This window comes from Megalobrama amblycephala, linkage group LG10 (genome assembly GCF_018812025.1).
Source record: "Megalobrama amblycephala isolate DHTTF-2021 linkage group LG10, ASM1881202v1, whole genome shotgun sequence".
Classification (NCBI taxonomy): domain Eukaryota; kingdom Metazoa; phylum Chordata; class Actinopteri; order Cypriniformes; family Xenocyprididae; genus Megalobrama; species Megalobrama amblycephala.
In genome coordinates, this window is record NC_063053.1 from 32,509,949 (window position 1) to 32,529,968 (window position 20,020).

At 40.6% G+C, this 20,020-nt stretch overlaps 1 protein-coding gene across 4 annotated transcripts in view; it reads left to right on the forward strand.

Moving 5' to 3' along the window:
- LOC125277427 (CUB and sushi domain-containing protein 1-like) overlaps positions 1-20,020 on the forward strand; it is a 750,178-nt gene that overhangs the window by 698,966 nt on the left and 31,192 nt on the right. For all 4 annotated transcript variants that reach the window (XM_048205771.1, XM_048205772.1, XM_048205773.1 and 1 more), the window contains 6 exons: positions 7,773-7,946; positions 8,531-8,704; positions 10,018-10,191; positions 14,237-14,425; positions 15,834-16,007; positions 18,326-18,508. In XM_048205771.1, coding sequence (XP_048061728.1) covers positions 7,773-7,946; positions 8,531-8,704; positions 10,018-10,191; positions 14,237-14,425; positions 15,834-16,007; positions 18,326-18,508 — 1,068 coding nt within the window. The remainder of the gene's footprint in view (positions 1-7,772; positions 7,947-8,530; positions 8,705-10,017; positions 10,192-14,236; positions 14,426-15,833; positions 16,008-18,325; positions 18,509-20,020) is intronic.

The window sequence follows — 20,020 nt, forward strand, 5'->3', positions numbered from 1 at the left end:
CTTAGGAAACAAAATGTTCAGTTTTACTCAAATTAGGGTGATGCAAAAATGGATACACCCCACTGAAAGTCTCTGGAGCAAAGCTAAATTTTAGACTTTTAGAAATGTCTAATTTCACAAGAATTCAACCACAGGTGAGTCTAATTATTCATTACACAGGTGTCCAGCAGACAGTTGACTATAAAAGGGTGTTAAAACCCCTTCCCCTTTCATGCTGTCAGCAATGGCACCACATGGAAGAGAAATGTCACAAGACCTGAGAAAGAAAATAATTTCTTTACACCAGAAAGGTGAAGGCAACCAGAAGATCAGCAAAGCTTTACTTATCAGTCAGAATACTGTAGCAAAAGTGGTACAAAATTTTTTAAAAGATGGAACTGCAACCATCGACAGGAGCATTTTCTGATGAGAAGGGTTGACGAAAATCGGCATGCAAGTTCACTGCAGTTATCTAAAGAAGTAGAAAGCCAAACTGGGGTGACTATTTCCCATGACACAATATGGCGTACACTGCAGAGGAATGGCATGCATGGGTGCCGTCCACGGAAGAAGTCTTTCTTAAAGCCCAGGCACAAAAAAGCCTGCCTAGAGTTTGCACCAAAAGATGCTACCATCACTCCGTGACCTTGGTCGTCGTGCACTTTTCCAACATGACAATGATCCTAAACACATATCTAAGGCCACTGTTGGATTTCTGAAGAACAGGGTGAAAGTGATTTAGTGACCAAGTATGTCTCCTGATCTGAACCCGATCGAACACCTATGGGCAATTCTGAAGAGACAAGTTGAGCATCACTCTTTGCACTGTGTGTGTATATATATATATATATATATATATATATATATACACAGTGCTTCCCACAGGTTTGAAATATACTTGCGGTGGTAGCCGGGGGAAAAATCCTCCTATTACCCACGGCACAAAAATGGTCTACTACATGTGACAAACAAATAATGTGTGATTTTTAACAGTATTTTTATTTATTGAAATTAATTTTAATTACATAGCATACTATTACATTTAATTACATACTAATATTATGCATTATTATGCATTGTAAATTATGCAAAATTACAGCATTTAAATGGTTCGCCTATTCCGATGTCCCTCCTTGCTGTCATATAGTGTCTCTCTCAGTGAATGGGACACAGATTTTACTAGTAAAATTTATAAAATGAATAATATATGTGTCAAATAATGTTCTTAGTCTTTTCTTCCTGTGGGGGAGACTACAATAATTTACTATGAATTAAATGGAAATCAAATTAAATACAATTTATTGTGTAACCAAAATACCAATAATGCCCAAAAGAAAAAGAAAAAACTTAGCGTGTGACTTTTAATTATAAACAAACTCTTATTTTGAAATGTCTGTAGGCCTACTATTGCAGGCTGATCCTTCAGATTCTTACAATCGTCTAAAACATTTTATATAAAGGCCATTAAGTAGACATTGTAATAATTCATCAACTTGAGTTCATTAGCAATCGCTTGGCATAAATCTGCGCTTTTCACTGATTGAGAATCACTTTGAAGCAGACTGAAGCGCTGTTGCGTGAGCTTGTAGAACGCGCAACAGCGCCCCCTTGTGACTTTGCAAAATGCAGCGCCCGTGGAATGTCAGCGGGAGTAAACAGTTTTGACGCACACATAACGAGCAGGTATGAAACGACTAGTTAATCGATCACGGATGGTTTCATTATCCTGCGCGGATATAAAAGTATAAGAGGATAAAAATAATAAAAGCAAAAATGTGTCTCCAAATATACTTGGGCGGCCGTTATTATACGGGGGCGGCCCGCCCAAGTAAAGTCTATGTGTGGGAAGCACTGGTGTACATATATATATATATGGGCTATATAAAAATTTTAAGTTGTTAACATTGGTTAACTGCATTAGTTAAAGGGTTAGTTCCATCCACCCAACAATGAAAATTCTGTCATTAATTACTCACCCTCATGTCGTTCCACACCCATAAGACCTTCGTTCATCTTCAGAACACAAATTAAGATATTTCTGATGAAATCCGAGAGCTGTCTAACTGCCCCATAGACAACAATTTAACCACCACTTTCAAGCTCCAGAAAGGTACTAAAGACATCGCTTGATTGCGCTTCCAGGTTCTACGTCAGAACGCCGACTCATTATTGGCCAGCTCCTGCATCAGCATCACATGCACGCGTCATGCTGCTCATGTGAACAGCATCAGCCAATACTGAGCCAGCGTTCTGACATAGAACCTGGAAGCGCTGAAAGTAAACAGCGCAGGAGAAGATAATGTTGAATAAAGTTGTTATTTTGCACACAAAAATATTCTCGTCGCTTCATAAAATTAAGATTGAAACACTGCAGTCACGTGGACTATTTTAACAATGTCTTTAGTACCTTTCTGAACCTTGAAAGTGGTGATTATATTGCTGTCTATGGATGAGTCATATACCTCTCGGATTTCATCAAAAATATCTTAATTTGTGTTCTGAAGATGAACGAAGGTCTTACAGGTTTGTAATGACAATGAGGGTAGGGATTAGAGCTTAGATTCTCTGCCCGAGCCCGAGCCCGGACTCGGCCCGACCCGACCCGACCCGACCACGGGCCGGGTCGGGCCGGGCCGATATTTCCCGCCACCGTCCTCGGGCCGGGTCAGGCTGGGCCCTTGATAAATCACGTCACGTGTCATGCGCAGCGTCTCGTCCACTCACACGCGTGACGCATCTGTGCGTGCTGTACTATTCAGTAGCTTAAAGCCTCGTTTACACTGCACGCGTGTGCGGCACGTTACGGCTGCGACGCGGCTACCGGAGCTTATTCGCGGCTACTCTAGTCAATACTCGTGTTTACACCAGCCGCGCCGCGGTGCGTTTGAGAAGCGTCCCAGAAGGGGCTCACTGCGCCGCTTCGCTAAAGATAGGCGCCTCGCCTATTTTTGACGCGCAGCTCAAATACAAAATAAAGTCAAAATAATCCTGTAAACTCCTGCTGATATTTCACATCACTACAATGACAGAAACTGAAGACAAGAGATTCGAAGTTGAAAAACTTGAAATTTCTTTGTTTTTGTTGTCCATAACTGGAATTTTAAGTGTGTTAACTTCATCTGTATGGCTACAGCAAAATAAAGTATGGCATAGCAATAAACACAATCAAACCGGACAAAATATAACCATTTAGCCATTAAAAACATGAAAAATTTAACGAAAACAATATTGGCCAGGCAAATCTAGTGGTCTCGCGAATCCAGCCGCTTCTCTTCTGAAATGCTTCTGGTGTGAGTTGACACTGCTAAGAGGACGGAACAAAACCTTGTCGGAGCCATACGAACAGTGTAAACGAGGCTTAAGTACAACATGGAGCTTGAAGAAGCAAAGAAAAAAATTAAAACAGGAGAATTAACTTTGAGCAAGTCTGGAGGAAAATCGGAGGTATGGAAACATTTTAAACTAGTTTTAATAAACAAACAACGCAGTTTACATGCTTCTTCCTTGTCGTATTATTCATTAAGATAATAATTAATAAATGCACGCACAATTATGAACTTGATAAATGTTACAGATATGTTTACTATGCACAAACAAATGCTTTTCAACTTACATGTGCAAAATTCAGAATTAAATGAATGTGCTGCAATTTGTACAAAAAGAGAGTCTGCGTGTTTTAGCCATTAAATAAGCACATTTAGTTTCAAGTTTGTTAAGTTTTGTTTTGAAGAAAGATTTTCTTTAAAGTGAATTTCGTATAGTATAAATTGTATCTTAATTTTAATACATTTTTCATCATCCAATTACCTCGATTTAATACATAAAAAGCAATATAGCAGACAATGTAATTATGACATGGAGGCGCCGGCGCGCCGCGGTCACACACCTTTTGAAACTGGTAACACGCTGTCACCGAATTTACAAATGCACATCTTGCTTGTTGCTCACACATATATTATGTTGAAATAACAATATGTTGAAGTAACATTATTAATAATAATTAATCTTTAAGAATATTTGATTGAATGCTGAATGTTGAGCTTGTTCAATTTAATAAAATTAAAACTTTAATTATGATAATTAAAATAATTTAATATTTAATATTGAGTGGCCAATTTTTGCTCATTTATTAATAGTATTTATATAATTTATATAACTGCGCAGCTCCCCCCTGTAGCCTAAATGATCTAGCACAGCAGCACCTGCGTTAAAAAAAAAAAAAAAATCTGGCGCCGCCCCTGGTTATAACGGCCCACATATTAAAAATGGTCGGGTTTAAATCGGGCTCGGGCTCATAATTACAGTGGACGTGTCGGGCCGGGCCGGGCTCGGACACAACGTGCTCGGGCTCGGGTAGGGTCGGGCTTGATTTGTTGGGCCCGATCTAAGCTCTAGTAGGGATGCACCGATACCAGCATCGGCATCGGACCCGATACCAAGCTCATGTACTTGTACTTGTACTTGTACTTGTACTCGTACTCGTAAAAATACCCCCGATACCAAAGACCGATACCTCACGTGACGTAACTGACAGAATCTTCCGTGCACAGAGACAACGGCGGCAGCAGCAGAAACAATGTCAGCCTCAGGGGTGTGGAAATACTTCAAAATTAATGATGACAACCCACACATTGCGAACTGCATGCTTTCAATCACAATTCGTTATCGATTAGTGAAGGCGGGATAGGCGGAATCGCGCTGAATGACACAGACCAGAAGCACGCTGTCACAGTTCCCGTGTTCCCTCGTCTCCTGAACTCCATATCCCATAGTCCTCCTGTTCTCCACACCTGCACTCACTTCCCTCGTCTTCTCCCCATCATCACGGATCACCTTCACCTGGACCTCCTCCTCATCACTCCCTTTATATGGCACTCACTCCCTGCACTCCCTGTCCGTTCTCTGTTTATGTTAACTGCTAGCTTGGTGTACTCTGCCTTTGCTTTCATTAAAGTGTTATATGTTTGTGGAAATCCGTGATCTGCCTCATCTCTACACCACCAGCCGTAACAGAAGAACGGACCATTACAGTTTGGACTTTCCCCAGCTCCCTGGCTCTTGCTCCTCCAATGCCTCTCACCTATCTGTCCACCGGCGATCGCCTCATCGGGCTCCTACAGGTTGGTCGTTCGCTGGAGAGGTATGTGGAGGAGTTCGTTGAGCTCGCCTTTTTGTCTGACTGGCCTGAAGCATGTTTGATCTCCCTGTTTCTGGATGGACTAGATGATGACACCATCCGTTTTGATGAACCTGATTATCGCTTCTCCTTAAGCGAAACTATCAATTCCATTTTGTGGTTAAATGACTCCAAATTTTATGTTGATTGGGTTCAGAATGGGTGTTTGTCTCTAGTCCATCCAGAGACACGGTTAGCCGGGCTAGTCAGTCAGCCACCGTCTTCCTCCGCATACCCCTCCAGCGAACTTCCTGCCTGTACCATGCTGGACTCACACTCCTCCGTTGGGTCCAAAAAGCGGAGGAGGAGGAAGAAAGCGGTTCAACTCTCCAGTTTCCGCCGAGCCCGCTCCCGTTCCTACGGGAATTCTAATTGTATTTGAGGGGATGGACTGGCCCTCTGCTCCAGTCTCCGCCGAGCCAAGTTCTCCAGTCTCCGCCGAGCCAAATTCTCCAGTCTCCGCCGAGCCCGTTCCCGTTCCTGCGGGAATTTTAATTGTATTTGAGGGAATGGACTGGCCCCCTGCTCCAGCCGCCGAGCAAGGATCTCCAGTCTCTGCCGAGCCCGTATCTCCAGTCTCAGCCGCCGAGCCCGTATCTCCAGTCTCAGCCGCCGAGCCCATATCTCCAGTCTCAGCCGCCGAGCCCTCAGCTCCAGCCGCCGCCGCCGCCGAGCCAGCCGCTCCAGCCGCCGCCGAGCCAGCCGCTTCAGCCCGTCACGAGCACGCTCCTATGATGAACTTTGTTATAAAAGTCTCCAGCCCTAAGACTGTTTACCCTCCCTGCCTCCCTCTCCCACCTCCTTCCATTTGTGTCTATACTGCACCTCCACCTCAAGCCCCCTCGCCCAGATCTCCACCTCGGACCTCTTGGCGATTTACCTACACCCTGGCTCCAACCTCCCTCGACTCCACTATGGTCCATCAGCCCACCAGTCTCACCAGTCTCCATCCTGCCCCCGTTCACACCTTGGTCACTCGTCAGCCTGCCTTCACTTCTGGACTGCACTCCTCCGTCTCCGCTCCGTCCCTCCGTTCCAGTTGGCTTCCTCACTCCCCCTGGTGTTCACTTTGTTGTATGTCGTCTGTCTTCAACTGCGGCCTTCTGGAGCCCTGGCTGCGCTTCGGTCGGCGGAGCTGTCGGTTCCGCCATCTCCCGCCGGTCCTTCAGCGCCTCCTGGGCTCGACGGCATCAAGGCCTCGGTAAAGGCTCTGGACCCACCATGGCTGCCTTCGGTCCCTGAATCTCCATGGCAGCCCGCTGCACCTGACCCTCCATGGCAGCCCGCTGCACCAGACCCGCCATGGCTGCCCACGGCTCCAGACCCGCCATGGCTGCCCACGGCTCCTGACCCGCCATGGCTGCCCACGGCTCCAGACCCGCCATGGCTGCCCACGGCTCCTGACCCGCCATGGCTGCCCACGGCTCCAGACCCGCCATGGTTCATGGATCCGCCCTGGAGACCTCCGTTCCTGTCCGCTCCTCTCCCTGCACCTGCTTGAGGTCTCCAGGGCGCCCTCCAGGGGGGAGTACTGTCACAGTTCCCGTGTTCCCTCGTCTCCTGAACTCCATATCCCATAGTCCTCCTGTTCTCCACACCTGCACTCACTTCCCTCGTCTTCTACCCATCATCACGGATCACCTTCACCTACACCACCAGCCGTAACACGCTCTCTCTCTATCTTGCGCGCGATCCCAGTTCTCTCAGACAGCGCGTGATCAGTTCTCCTCGAACCTAAATGCACACATAGTTGTCAAAATGTCCATTGTGTGGAGTATCTCACGTAAGTACAGTCAGTTATGGCTTAAGTGGACGTAAATATTTGGGTGAAAACAGGATATGTGTCAGTATCCATGGATTCGGTTTTAACTAACATTAACAAAGTTGGTAACACTTTAGTTTAGGATACAATTCTCACTATTAACTAGTTGCTTATTAGCATGCATGTTAGTAGGATATTGGCTGTTTATTAGTAGTTGCATGTGCATGTGTTTATTAGTACTTACACTGCATGACCATATTCAACATTCAACATAATTATACCCAATACCTAAACGTAACAACTACCTTACTATTAATAAGCAGTAATTAGGAGTTTAAGGCAAAAGTCGTAGTTAATAGTTAGTTATGGTGTGAATTGGACCCTAATCTAAAGTGTGACCCACATGGGATTGTAAAGTGTTACCCAAAAGACTGCTTTTACAATACTTTGGTTTCTATATTTTGCAGTTGTTGAAGAGCATTTATTATTTTATGGCCTTGTATTACATGGAAAATTTATACTTCTAAAAGTAAGTTTGTCACACTGTAGGGCTTTTTTTATTTTGTGTGATTCATCTTTGTTCTATCATCATTGTTTCAATGTGAGAAAACATTAGTAATAAAGAGTAAATGTGTCCAAACTTTTGACTAGTGTACTTCTGTTACCTCAGAAACGTGCACTATTATATAAACATATCTGTGTTGCTTTTAGCCATGCCCCCTTCACCTCCCCATTACCTGGTAGTCACTATAAGAGTGGCATTTTGTGTCCATCATCATCATCATCATCAATGTGGCCTTTTTTCAGATAAAATGGCATTTGTATTCAAGATATTGTACTGACTATTTCCTCCAGTCATTTCCTGTGGGGAGCTTCCATCCCCTGCTAATGGCAAGAAGATGGGCACCCTGACTACCTATGGCGCCACAGCTATCTTCATGTGTAACACAGGGTACACTTTAGTGGGCTCACACGTGAGGGAGTGTCAGGCTAACGGTCTCTGGAGTGGAGTTGAGACCAAATGTCTGGGTAAGAAGCATCTTTCAGCTAGGCTTCTGTGATTGGATGTTATTTATTACTGAATCATTCATGTGTAGAGATAAAGAGGTCTGTATACTGGAGGGAAAGACTGAGGCTTTCCTATACTATTATGCTTGTATAGTTCTAGTTTTTGTACAGCACTAAGAACAATATGATTTCCATAAGAAGAACATATTTCTGGATCAAGATCCTTTGTTTTTGTCAGAACAACATTCCCAAACTCACATAGTCTTGTATAGCCAATATTGATTTATGACATCTGTAGTGCTAGATAATACTGGAAAAAGGGAAAATCCTTGAACTAGCAGTGACTGCAGCTAAACTGAGATATGCCACTGTCTGACGATCGGTGCTGACCCTCAGACACATCACCTGCTGCTTGACCAAACAGCACGGAGGGCATTTCATCAAAATGTCAAGCAGTGATTGCCGGAGTGCTCTCTCGAAATAGCTCTGATGTGTCTGTGCTTCACGCCCTGTAAAACTCATAGTTTGAATTTGTGTTTGTTTAGTAACAAGATTATATTTTTATGGGACGTTTGTTGATTATGATGTCTTTAAATGTTTTTCAGCTGGTCATTGTGATTCTCCGGATCCAATTGTTAACGGCCACATCAGTGGTGATGGATCCAGTTATAGGGACACGGTCGTGTATCAGTGCAACCTGGGTTTTCGGCTCATAGGGACTTCAGTTCGTATCTGCCAACAAGACCACAGGTGGTCAGGGCAAGCACCTGTGTGTGTTCGTAAGTGGCTTTTAACACATTTGATTTTTTTTATGAATCACTTTTATAATAGATCTGTCAATTGATTTATTTATTCATTTTTTTGTCAATTATTTACAATAAAGTCGAGTCAAATTTATTTATATAGCACTTTTCACAATACACATTGTTTCAAAGCAGATTTACAGGTTAATAATATTTTATTATCTTCATGCCTTATAGTTGCATTTAGCAGCTTAGAGCTGGGCAATAATATAGTTTACATCTTGCAACAATACAAGCATTCAAGCAGTTGTACATTATTGTTTTGTGTATATTATAAAATAAATAAAATATAAATAAGAGAAAGATAAACTGTATACAGAGTTATGTTTAGACAGTCATCCACAATCTCAAATAAGAGGACTACATAAAATAAAAGATATATAAAATAAAAGAAAATATTCAGTGGTTGAAAACTGTTAAAATAACTTTTACTATGTAACAAATGCAAATCTGAACATATAAAGAATGCATGTTCTGCCTTCTCCGGGAGAGAGTTAGATGGAGAAACATCATATCGTACAAGGTTTAAAACATTTAAATAGACACATTAAATAGTAGAAAATGTGTATGATGTAGTATTTTATAACTCTTTCAAAGTCCTACTTTCGGCGGCAGTGCAGCTGTTAGATTTATAATTGCACTCTGCTCATTTTATTCATAAGTTTTACACTCATTCACTTCACACATTCATTATTGTGTAGTGATTTTATGTTATGTATAATATCATGATATGCTATCCCCTGGCTCACCATGGAATGAATGATTCTGCCGAATATTTTTCCTATTATTCAGTAAAATTCATTATTCATTTTGAAGTCATTATCCATGCCTTTCCGAATAAGGTATTCAACTTCAGTTCAGGCACATCTCTAGTATGTATGCAGGTAAAGTAAGATGTACTATGTATACAACTTTTAATATAATGATGGGCAATGATATAGTTTACATATTTCAACGATATAACATCCAAGCAGTTGAGATTTGCTGTTACCACTTAATGTGAGTGTACTGTATGAATGCAGGTAAGGTTGGATATACTTATAGTAGTTGTATAATTCATTATTAATTATTTAATGTTTTTATCTGTTGATACTGATTAATCAACAAGGCATTGCATTATTTGCAGAAGAAAGCATTGTTATTTTTGTAATTAATATTTTAATTACAATAATTTTATTGACAACCCTACTTTATAACAAAAAACGTGTGTAATGTAACTTCAACGTATGCACAAGCCCTATCAGCAGCTTCACAAAGGAAGTGACTGATTGTTCTCCTTTTCTTAACAGCCATAACCTGCGGCCATCCTGGAAACCCTGCATACGGTCGGACAAATGGCAGCGAGTTTAATCTTAACGACGTGGTCAACTTCACCTGCAACACAGGGTATTTGTTACACGGTGCATCCAGAGCGCAGTGTCGCATGAACGGGCAGTGGAGCAACCCTCTTCCTGTGTGCAAGGGTATGAACCTTACAAGAAACTGGATTTTACTGTATATCAAATGCTTTCAGGCAGCCTGTCCCTTGTTGAGAATCTCTACGGAGACGCAGCCTTGAACACCATCTTGTTATGCGAGAAGCTCCTTAGTAAGGCTGTTTAACACCCACAGCTCATGGGCTTAGCTTTAACAGAGCGAAACCAGCATCTGTGCTCAGCAGTCTGAGTCAGCCAGTGAATGACAAGAAGCAATGTGCAAATAATTCTCTGTGTGTCATTTCCCATCTTGAAGTGTTGATTTGAAAGTCAAATGGGTCTGCAGCAACCCGTGTGACATTGTGGGATGCTTTCTGACATTAAGTAGGAGTAACCGTGCACATCTTGTCACTTTAATGATTAATTAATGTGTGAAGGAAGTTGTTGATGGTGGCCTGGTGAAATTGAATCGTGACGGCAAATGGAGGCAGGTCAACGCATCTAAGATGGACAATTCCTGACTGGCACAAGTAGAGCCCAGGGACAAAGCACTCAGCAGAAAGAAAAGCTGACGTGCCTATGAGTAAATGCATTGTTCCATAAAACAAGTGCAAAATTGGGTTGATGTTAGCTTTGTCTTTTTGCCAGTATTTTGCTGTGTTGTTGTCCAGTTTAATAGCTTTGACAAAAACCATGAATTTATTACACAAGTAGAAAAAGAGGTAGGCTAATTTTATTATTGGAATGAAAAAATGTAAAACTGCCATATCCAGTTGTTAAAAAAGTAGGCATACACAAACGAAACAGGCAGTGTTGGGGAGTAGCTACAAGTAGCAACACTACTAGCTTAACTACATTTTAACTACAAGCTACTTTTAAAACAGTATAGCTTTTCTAATAGCTAACTACTTTTTCCAGCAAGTAGCAGTGTAGCGCGACCAAAACAATTATTCAGTAAGGCCTATTTGTAACAATGTCATTGTTAAAAAATAAATAAATAAATAAATAAAGGTAGCTTCAATATAGCTAGCTACTTTTTGATAGTAACTTGTAATGTAGCTAACTACTTTTTAAGAAGGGTAGCTTAAATGTAACTTAACTACTTTAACTTATGAGTAGCTTGTGGCTTGTCAAGCTACAGTTTCAGGGTTGCTTCCCTAGCCCTGGAAACAGGTAGTGTAGAATTGTCATATACAACCGAAAGGTAGGATTCTAATGTACAATTGTGGTACACTTTATTTTGATGGTCCACTTTAGACATTCTGTTGAATATAAGTAACACTGTACCTACATGTCAATTAAGTCTCTTTAGAGCATTAGTAGACTGTCTGCTTAATATCTGCTAACACTAAGGCCCTGTTTACACTAGTGCATTTCAGTTTTAAAATGGTGTTTTAAAATGAAAACGATCCTTGTCTATACTGCCATTTCCACTGTGTTTCAGAAACTATCTCTGTCCACACTACACGACCGAAAACGCATGTCACATGACCGTTCATGCACACTGGGTATGCGCGTACAAGTGTAAACAGTTGCCTCTTGCGCATGTAGGCAGCTGCAGTATTATAAAATGCAGAGTTTAACTGCACAATGGCTGCTAAAAAGGACCACAAAGTCAGCAAAGCATGCAGTTCCATCTCCGTGTTATGTATTGTAAGCCTAAGCTGATCATAGAACAATAGCCACTGACGGTCTCTACGATTAACTTAGGCTTACGATGCTTTTGGGAAACGCAGCCCTGGTCAGTTATTATTGTGTTCTGGTAGCGTAATGTGGGCAGCCTCGCCGTCCTTTTTAAAGGTCTGGTCCATTTACACTGAAACGCAACTCCGGAGTTTTCAAACTAAAATGGGGTCTGCAGCATTTTGAAAGTCTCAAAGATGCTGGTGTAGTGTAGACGACAGGTGTAACCGTAGCAAAAGTTATTGTGTTTTAAAATGAAAAATCACTAGTGTAAACAGCGCCTAATACTCTACTGAGAGTTAGGTGACATTTAGGTGCAACGTTACTTATAGTCAAAAGAATGTCTAAAGGGGACCATCAAAATAAAGTGTAACCAAAATTGTAAAAAAGGTAGAACTGTCATATACAATTACACAATTCTTACTACAAATACTATAACTTTTAATACACACACTTTTAATATAGACTTACAAAATAAATTGACACATGAGAAAAGTTGCTTTGGCATATGGAATTTAAAAAGGTAGAATTATTTAAAAAACAGAATTATCATAATGTACGATCATAAAAAAAGTGTCACAAACAATAAAAAAAATAAAAACAGAGAATTGTCACAAGCAATTTTTATTGTTTTCCAGCTGTCAACCATGTGACAATTATAAGCCTTATTCTTATACTGAGCTGTATCCCTCTGATAAGAGGCGCCCAGATCAAATCATGATGTCTCAAAAGTAAAACAACACACCAAAAACAGGTGCCAATTATCAACTTTTTAGCTGCTTGTCCACCCACTTTTTCTCTCCCAGGGGGCTTAATTGAGTGCCGAGACATTGACAGCTGCCACCGAGGCAAGGCAGTCTGGTTTGTTTCCCCTGGACATGGCCTCAACTTCCGTCTTTTTTTCTTTTTTTTTTCTTTTTAAATTACGAAGGGCAGTAACTGAATTTGTAACTGCATGGCCAACACACCCTCCCAGCCAAGAACAGCATGTACCTGGTTCGAGTACAGAAAAATGTAATATGACCACATCTGTCAAAATCTGTCAAGACAGCCTAGAAAAATCCGCTTCATGTGTAAAATAACGTTGACTGCGTGAACAGATATGTCAACTTTGGATCAGAATGCACTCATAATGCACTCCAAGTAGGGCTGCACAATTAATCAAATTTCTAATCATGATTACGATTACGGATGCCACGATTTCGTAATCGTTCAAAGGCGTGATTACAAGGAAAAATATCCACTTACTTTATCCTGCGTGTTTAAGAGATGTGTTATGAGCATGTCACGTTACGAGAGGCGGATCACGACTACTTCAGAGTGCAAAAGGTCTAACCCAACATAAAAGGAGCTACCAGTGACGCAGGTGTACGCTGATATGTCGAACGCAAGCGAAACATCAGCACCCGCCATTTTTAAAAAGCCGTGTGCACAGCCTATATTTATTTACTCCAGGAACTAACTCTACAAACGTGGGAAACGGTGATAGATGGACCTCTGAACCATACGCTAAGGAGAAAATCCAGTGCGACTTTGAGCAGACCACGCAAAACATGATTATGTATGTCTGCTAAGCTAGCGACATTGGGCATCAACCACACGGGCACGGCAAAAGCTAATACTGTTTCATATACTGTCTACTTTCTTTGTATAACAGTTCTATCTAATAACGTATTAGACAGGAATTAAACTGTCTACTCTGTTAAACAGATCGTAAACTAATGAAGACGGAGAATGAGAGCACTGTGAGCTCAGGATCTGTCTGAACTGTTCTCAGCGCCGTCAAAATAAAAGTAACAACAACAAGCGCAGTTTACGTCACTTCGGGCCCTAGAGGAACATTAGTTCTCGGGGAACCTAAAAGTCCCTATTATTATACCATGCATATGTTGACTTTTTTATTATTATTATTTAAAGAAGAAACCAAACCAATATATAGTTGACATTTGATGTTTAATGCTATAGAAAAACAATAAAAAAATTTGTTTTCAGATTATTTTATTTTTATACAAAAATATGGCATGCAGTTGCTTTAAACAATGGTATAAAGCTATTCAATACATCATTCAATGTAAATTGTGTTAATTGTAATTAATAATCGCAATTACAATTTCAAAGGAATAATCGTCAATTATGATTTTTTGTCACAATCGTGCCGCCCTATGCATGACTGACTGTTGAGGAAGTACACAGATAAAAGGGAAAGAAAGTTCTGAAGGAGCACAATTCACCCTCTTATAATCCATATCTTCAAAAAGAAAGTGTGGTTTACAGTTTGTAGTTGATTGAAATTGCTCCAGAGGCTGCACCAGCGATCCTACTGTTCAGCCTCCTCCATTGATTTCTTCTGTCTTTCCTCACTCTTGCTTCCCTGTCAGACATTAAGCATCTGGCTGTTTTTATCTTGCAGTGGTAAACTGCTCTGATCCGGGCTTTGTGGAGAATGCCATTCGTCACTCTCAACAGCGCTACCCAGAGAGCTTCAACTACAGAAACACCGTGATGTATCACTGCAAGAGGGGCTTCTATCTGCTTGGCTCCTCCGTCCTCACCTGTCGGTCAAATGGCTTCTGGGACAGATCACTTCCTAAGTGCCTTTGTGAGTGATAGTCTGGTATTTCGTCCAATACACACACATTTAGAGAAGGATACAGTCTTGAAAATGGAATAAATTAGAATTTTGTTTCCAGTAATATTCAACATCCTGAAAACAAGCTCAAGAAGCAAAATTATACAAGATATTGAGGTTTGCCAATGGAATAAGAACAATAAACCTGAGATATGTTACAAATGTCTTCTTCACAATTTACTTAGATATTTAGATATTTTTTTAATGAAAAGAAAAAGATTAATTAAGAATTTGTGTTTTTTTTTTTTTTTTTTTTTTTTTTTTTTTTATATTTTAAGTGCTTGTGCACTAAAGGGAATAAATTTAGAGATGTAACTTTTTTCAGAGGCTGACAGTGTGCTGTTCTTTACAATGCTAAAAGTAATAATAAGTGTTCAACTGTCAGCACACTATAGTCATCTCTGAGAAGTTGCATCTCTAAATTCATCCACTTAAAAGCTCTACTACAGCCATAAAGGACCACTTTTGTAACAAAGACATGACTTTTGTGAACAAGACAATTACTGCACTGTCAAAAATGTTCTCTAAATAGTTGGTCATGGTACAAATGCAGAGGGACATCTTTTGCCATTGTCTCGCACTTCTGTTTATTCAGCATCAAATGCTGCAAGCATTGTATTTTTAAGTGTATTTTTATCTTGACACATTGTATTTTAAATGTGTCGAGTTAAAAATAGTTCAACTTTTAAAAGCACATCTCACGACTCCTACGTTATGTTCCATTTGGTTGTTCTCCATCTAGCTTTTAGAATGCAAGCATACAGCCTATGTTATCGCCTCTTATGAATCTGATTTGTATCTGGACATGACTATGTTTGGAATAGTACAATACCCTACTAAATTTACTCTTTCTGCAGTATATTCAGTAGTTTGTATATGGTGTACTGTATGCATGGAACATCTGACTAAATTTGCCAAATTTAACAGTATACAGCACAGATTACTGTACTGTTTGGAATACTCAATCCTACAATGCATTGTGGTTGACCTGACTGTTATTTTCTAGTATGATGGATGAACCAGAGCTAATATCAGCTGCTATTTTTAACACCTCCTTCTTGACCATTTGATCAGACTGCCAAATGTCATTTTTAAACCAAAAAAGAATAAAAATGCAAATCAACCTTATTCATTTCCAAGGTGCAATCTGGAAGCCACTTGCAAAATTAAACAGGCAACAAAGGTTAAGTCATGTGACAACAGTGTAGTTTATGCCTGCTGTTTCTATGATAATTGTAAAAACTGAAACACTGCATAGACACACAGCATCTATTTTGAGGCAATGCGATGCAGTTAGAACCTTTTTAAATGATATGCAAAAGAATATTGAAGCTTTTTTAATCTGAAATGTTCCATTCTCTTCCTGCTGCCCCAATAGCAATATCCTGTGGTGATCCCGGCACGCCGCCGTTTGCTCTCATGTCGGGCCAGAAGTTCACCAACAGAGCCGTGGTCCATTACTCCTGCAGCCAGGGCCGAACTTTGGTGGGGAATGCCACGCGTCAGTGTCTGGAGGATGGTCGGTGGAGCGGCTCGCCACCCTACTGCTCAGGTACACACATCAGCAGGTGGCAGAGCCTTAGGGCGAGAGACAGCAGACCAGCCAGCCAGCTGATCTTTAAGCCCCTGTCTCAGCAGCTCAGCTTACTTCAGACTTAAGTATCTGTCTGAGCCCAGAGAGATGTTAAAGTTTAAACAGTAACTGCTGTTGACATCAGAGCTGACAAAGTTCTTGTTTCTTCAAAGTCCAGATGATATGCACATCATGCAGCTCTCTTACATTATACAGTATCTCACAGAAGTGAGTACACTCCTCACATTTTTGTAAATATTTATTATATCTTTTCTTGTGACAACACTGAAGAAATGACACTTTCTACAATGTAAAGTAGTGTGAGTGTACAGCTTGTATAACAGTGTAAATTTGATGTCCCCTCAAAATAACTCAACACACAGTCATTACTGTCTAAACTGCTGGCCACAAAAGGTAGTACACCCCTATGTGAAAATATCCAAATTGGGCCCAAAGTGTCAATATTTTGTGTGGCCACCATTATTTTCCAGCACTGCCTTAACCCTCTTGGGCATGGAGTTCACCAGAGCTTCACAGGTTGCCACTGGAGTCCTCTTCCACTCCTCCATGACAACATCACGGAGCTGGTGGATGTTAGAGACGTTTGAGGATGCCCCACAGATGCTCAGTAGGGTTTAGGTCTGGAGACATGCTTGGCCAGTCCATCACCTTTACCCTCAGCTTCTTTAGCAAGGCAGTGGTCGTCTTGGAGGTGTGTTTGGGGTCGTTATCATGTTGGAATAATGCCCTGCGGCCCAGTCTCCGAAGGGAGGGGATCATGCTCTGCTCATTCATGGTTCCCTCAATGAACTGTAGCTCCCCAGTGCCGGCAGCACTCATGCAGCCCCAGACCGTGACACTCCCACCACCATGCTTGACTGCAGGCAAGACACACTTGTCTTTGTACTTCTGACTTGTTTGCCGCCATACACGCTTGACACCATCTGAACCAAATAAGTTCATCTTGGTCTCATCAGACCACAGGACATGGTTCCAATAATCCATGTCCTTAGTCTGCTTGTCTTCAGCAAACTGTTTGGGGCCTTTCTTGTGCATCATCTTTAGAAGAGGCTTCCTTCTGACAGCCATGTAGACCAATTTGACGCAGTGTGCGGCGTATGTTCTGAGCACTGACCGGCTGACCCCCCCACCCCTTCAACCTCTGCAGCAATGCTGGCAGCACTCATACGTCTATTTCCCAAACACAACCTCTGGATATGACGCTGAGCACGTGCACTCAACTTCTTTGGTGAGGCCTGTTCTGAGTGGAACCTGTCCTGTTAAACTGCTGTATGGCCTTGGCCACCGTGCTGCAGCTCAGTTTCAGGGTCTTGGCAATCTTCTTATAGCCTACACCATCTTTATGTAGAGCAACAATTCTTTTTTTCCAGATCCTCCGAGAGTTCTTTGCCATGAGGTGCCATGTTTAAATTCCAGTGACTAGTATGAGAGAGTGAGAGCGATAACACCAAATTTAACCCACCTGCTCCCCATTCACACCTGAGACCTTGTAACACTAACAAGTCACATGACACCTGGGAGAGAAAATGGATAATTGGGCCCAATTTTAACATTTTCACTTAGGGGTGTACTCACTTTTGTGGCCAGGGGTTTAGACATTAATGGCTGTGTGTTGAGTTATTTTTATACAAGCTATACACTCACTACTTTACATTGTAGCAAAGTGTCATTTCTTCAGTGTTGTCACATGAAAAGATATAATAAAATACTTACAAAAATGTGTGGGGTGTACTCACTTCTGTGAGATACTGTAATGTGATGCTTTTATAAAATAATAACGTAAACCAGACTGCCCTGGAATAGAGCACATAAGCGTGGTTCCAGAAGTACACACATTCATTTTGTCCATAGAGAAATTGATTTCAGCAAAATTTTAGCAATCTCATGAGATTAATTTGTAGCTACCAAAGCATATTGCAAATTCTGTTTTCAAGTCAGTCTCCCTACACTTTCCAACAAGTATATATCTTTATATTTTGCAATAAAGTTTATGTATAATTGCTATAAAATAAGTCAATAGCAGTACATTCTGCCATCATTTTGATTTGATTGGCATTTGCAATACTTCATGGCTTGAGTCTTGAATGATTTTAAAGTAAGTTGATTTCAAAATTATATATTTATTTTTTTCCTCAGTTGGTTAGCTTGCTTCATGACATTTTATGAATAATTGTTTGAAATCCCTGTGGAGAAAATGAATGGAAGACCATTTCGGAAACTGAGGCTGCTGTGAAAGTTTGTGGTCAATGAGAGTCTTGGCTGTGTCTAATTTTCAGGTGATAATCCGGGATTCTGTGGTGATCCAGGAATTCCTCCTCATGGTTCTCGTCTTGGGGAAGAGTTCAGGCATAAAAGTCTCCTAAGGTTCACGTGCGAAGCAGGCTATATGCTGATCGGATCGTCCGAGCGCACATGTCTGCAGAATGGGTCCTGGAGTGGTACCCAGCCCGTGTGTGAAGGTGAGGGTCACATATACCTGTAGAGAAACACACAAGGTGAAATTAACCAGTATTTTGCTTTGCACTTGAGCTTAATATGATCAGAAAGGCAAACGTTCCTCCGAGCAAACTGTGATCCAATGCAAGCAATGTCCTAATGAGAAAAATGTATGCTTGAGAGACTAGGGATTTTTACTTTGTGCCTTTAAAAAGGTTTAAATAAAAAAGCAGGCTTAAAGCAGGCTTAAATTACAACATGTTTCTTTGTTTCTGAACCTCTCTTAACCTGCTCTGCTCACTCTTTTCCTGAATTGTACACTGTAATTAGTATAAAATTGATCTTTTGATGCTAACTGGCCTAAAATCTGTAATTGCCAGTTAACTCAATGACTCTGGTTAGTGGAGCTGCACAAAAGGCCCTGTCATTAGCATGGTGCATAATGATACATCGCTCTAATAAGGATTTGTGAATAGACCACTCTAGCTAACTGTTAAATGGAAATACTGGACATTTTGGCATGATTCAGAGTCTAAGCAAAGTTTCTTTTCTTTTTTTCAATGTTGTTGAAAGAGTTCAATTGGTTTCCTTATTAAAAGAAAACAGATGGGGGATTTAAAAAAAAAAAAAAAAAAAAAAGTAGTTTTTGCAGTTTTTAGACAATCGACTGAAATATTAAATGAATCTTGTAGATAGCAGTTATCGCTAGTGTGAATAATTTAATTTACAAGGTTCAGACTTTTTCCAGTATGGTAACTGATATGTTAAATACCTGTGTGTAACCCTTAATATAGCTTGGACTGACAAATACAATGACTGAAACCCAAGCATACATAAATGCAATGGTGACCTTTTTCATTTCTCTTTAGTGTTTTTTAAACCCAGGTAAACTAATAATAATAATCATTTTCAAATATATTTGAACACTTAAAAGGTTTTTTTTTTTTTTTTTTTTTTTTTTTGAAAGGAGAGTATACATATTCTTATTCTGTGTAGTTTTCCTACAATTTTGCAGTCCCTGTATGTGTGTGTGATAATTTTGATAATAATCACCTAGACATGTCTGAGTCATAAGAAATGTTCCGGTTCCATTAAAATAATTAAAAACCAATAAAATATAGTTGTAAGGAAAAAATAGCCACGTTTCCATTACCCTTTAAATTGTGCAAATTGAAATTGCGAATTGAAAATACGTTCAATGGAAACACGTCGATTTCGCAAAAACGTCCAAATATCGCAAAAAAAGTTTTAACACTGACATGATTTCGTTTTTCAGGCAATTTGAAAAGAATATTTCGCAAAACTGCAATGGAAACAGTTTTTTCGCATTTACAGGTCACCTGACGTACAGTCATATCATCATTCTTTAAAGATAGTGCGGTATGTTTGTACAGAAGAGAGAGGGAGGAGTGGTTTTCTCTTTTTTTTTATGCACCTCTTTCCTCGCACCATAGATGCAACGGGAGGATGCAAGAAAAGAAAACAAGGACAGGGTAATTGGAGGAAATTGTATATTGGAATATTCTTGATCCCTC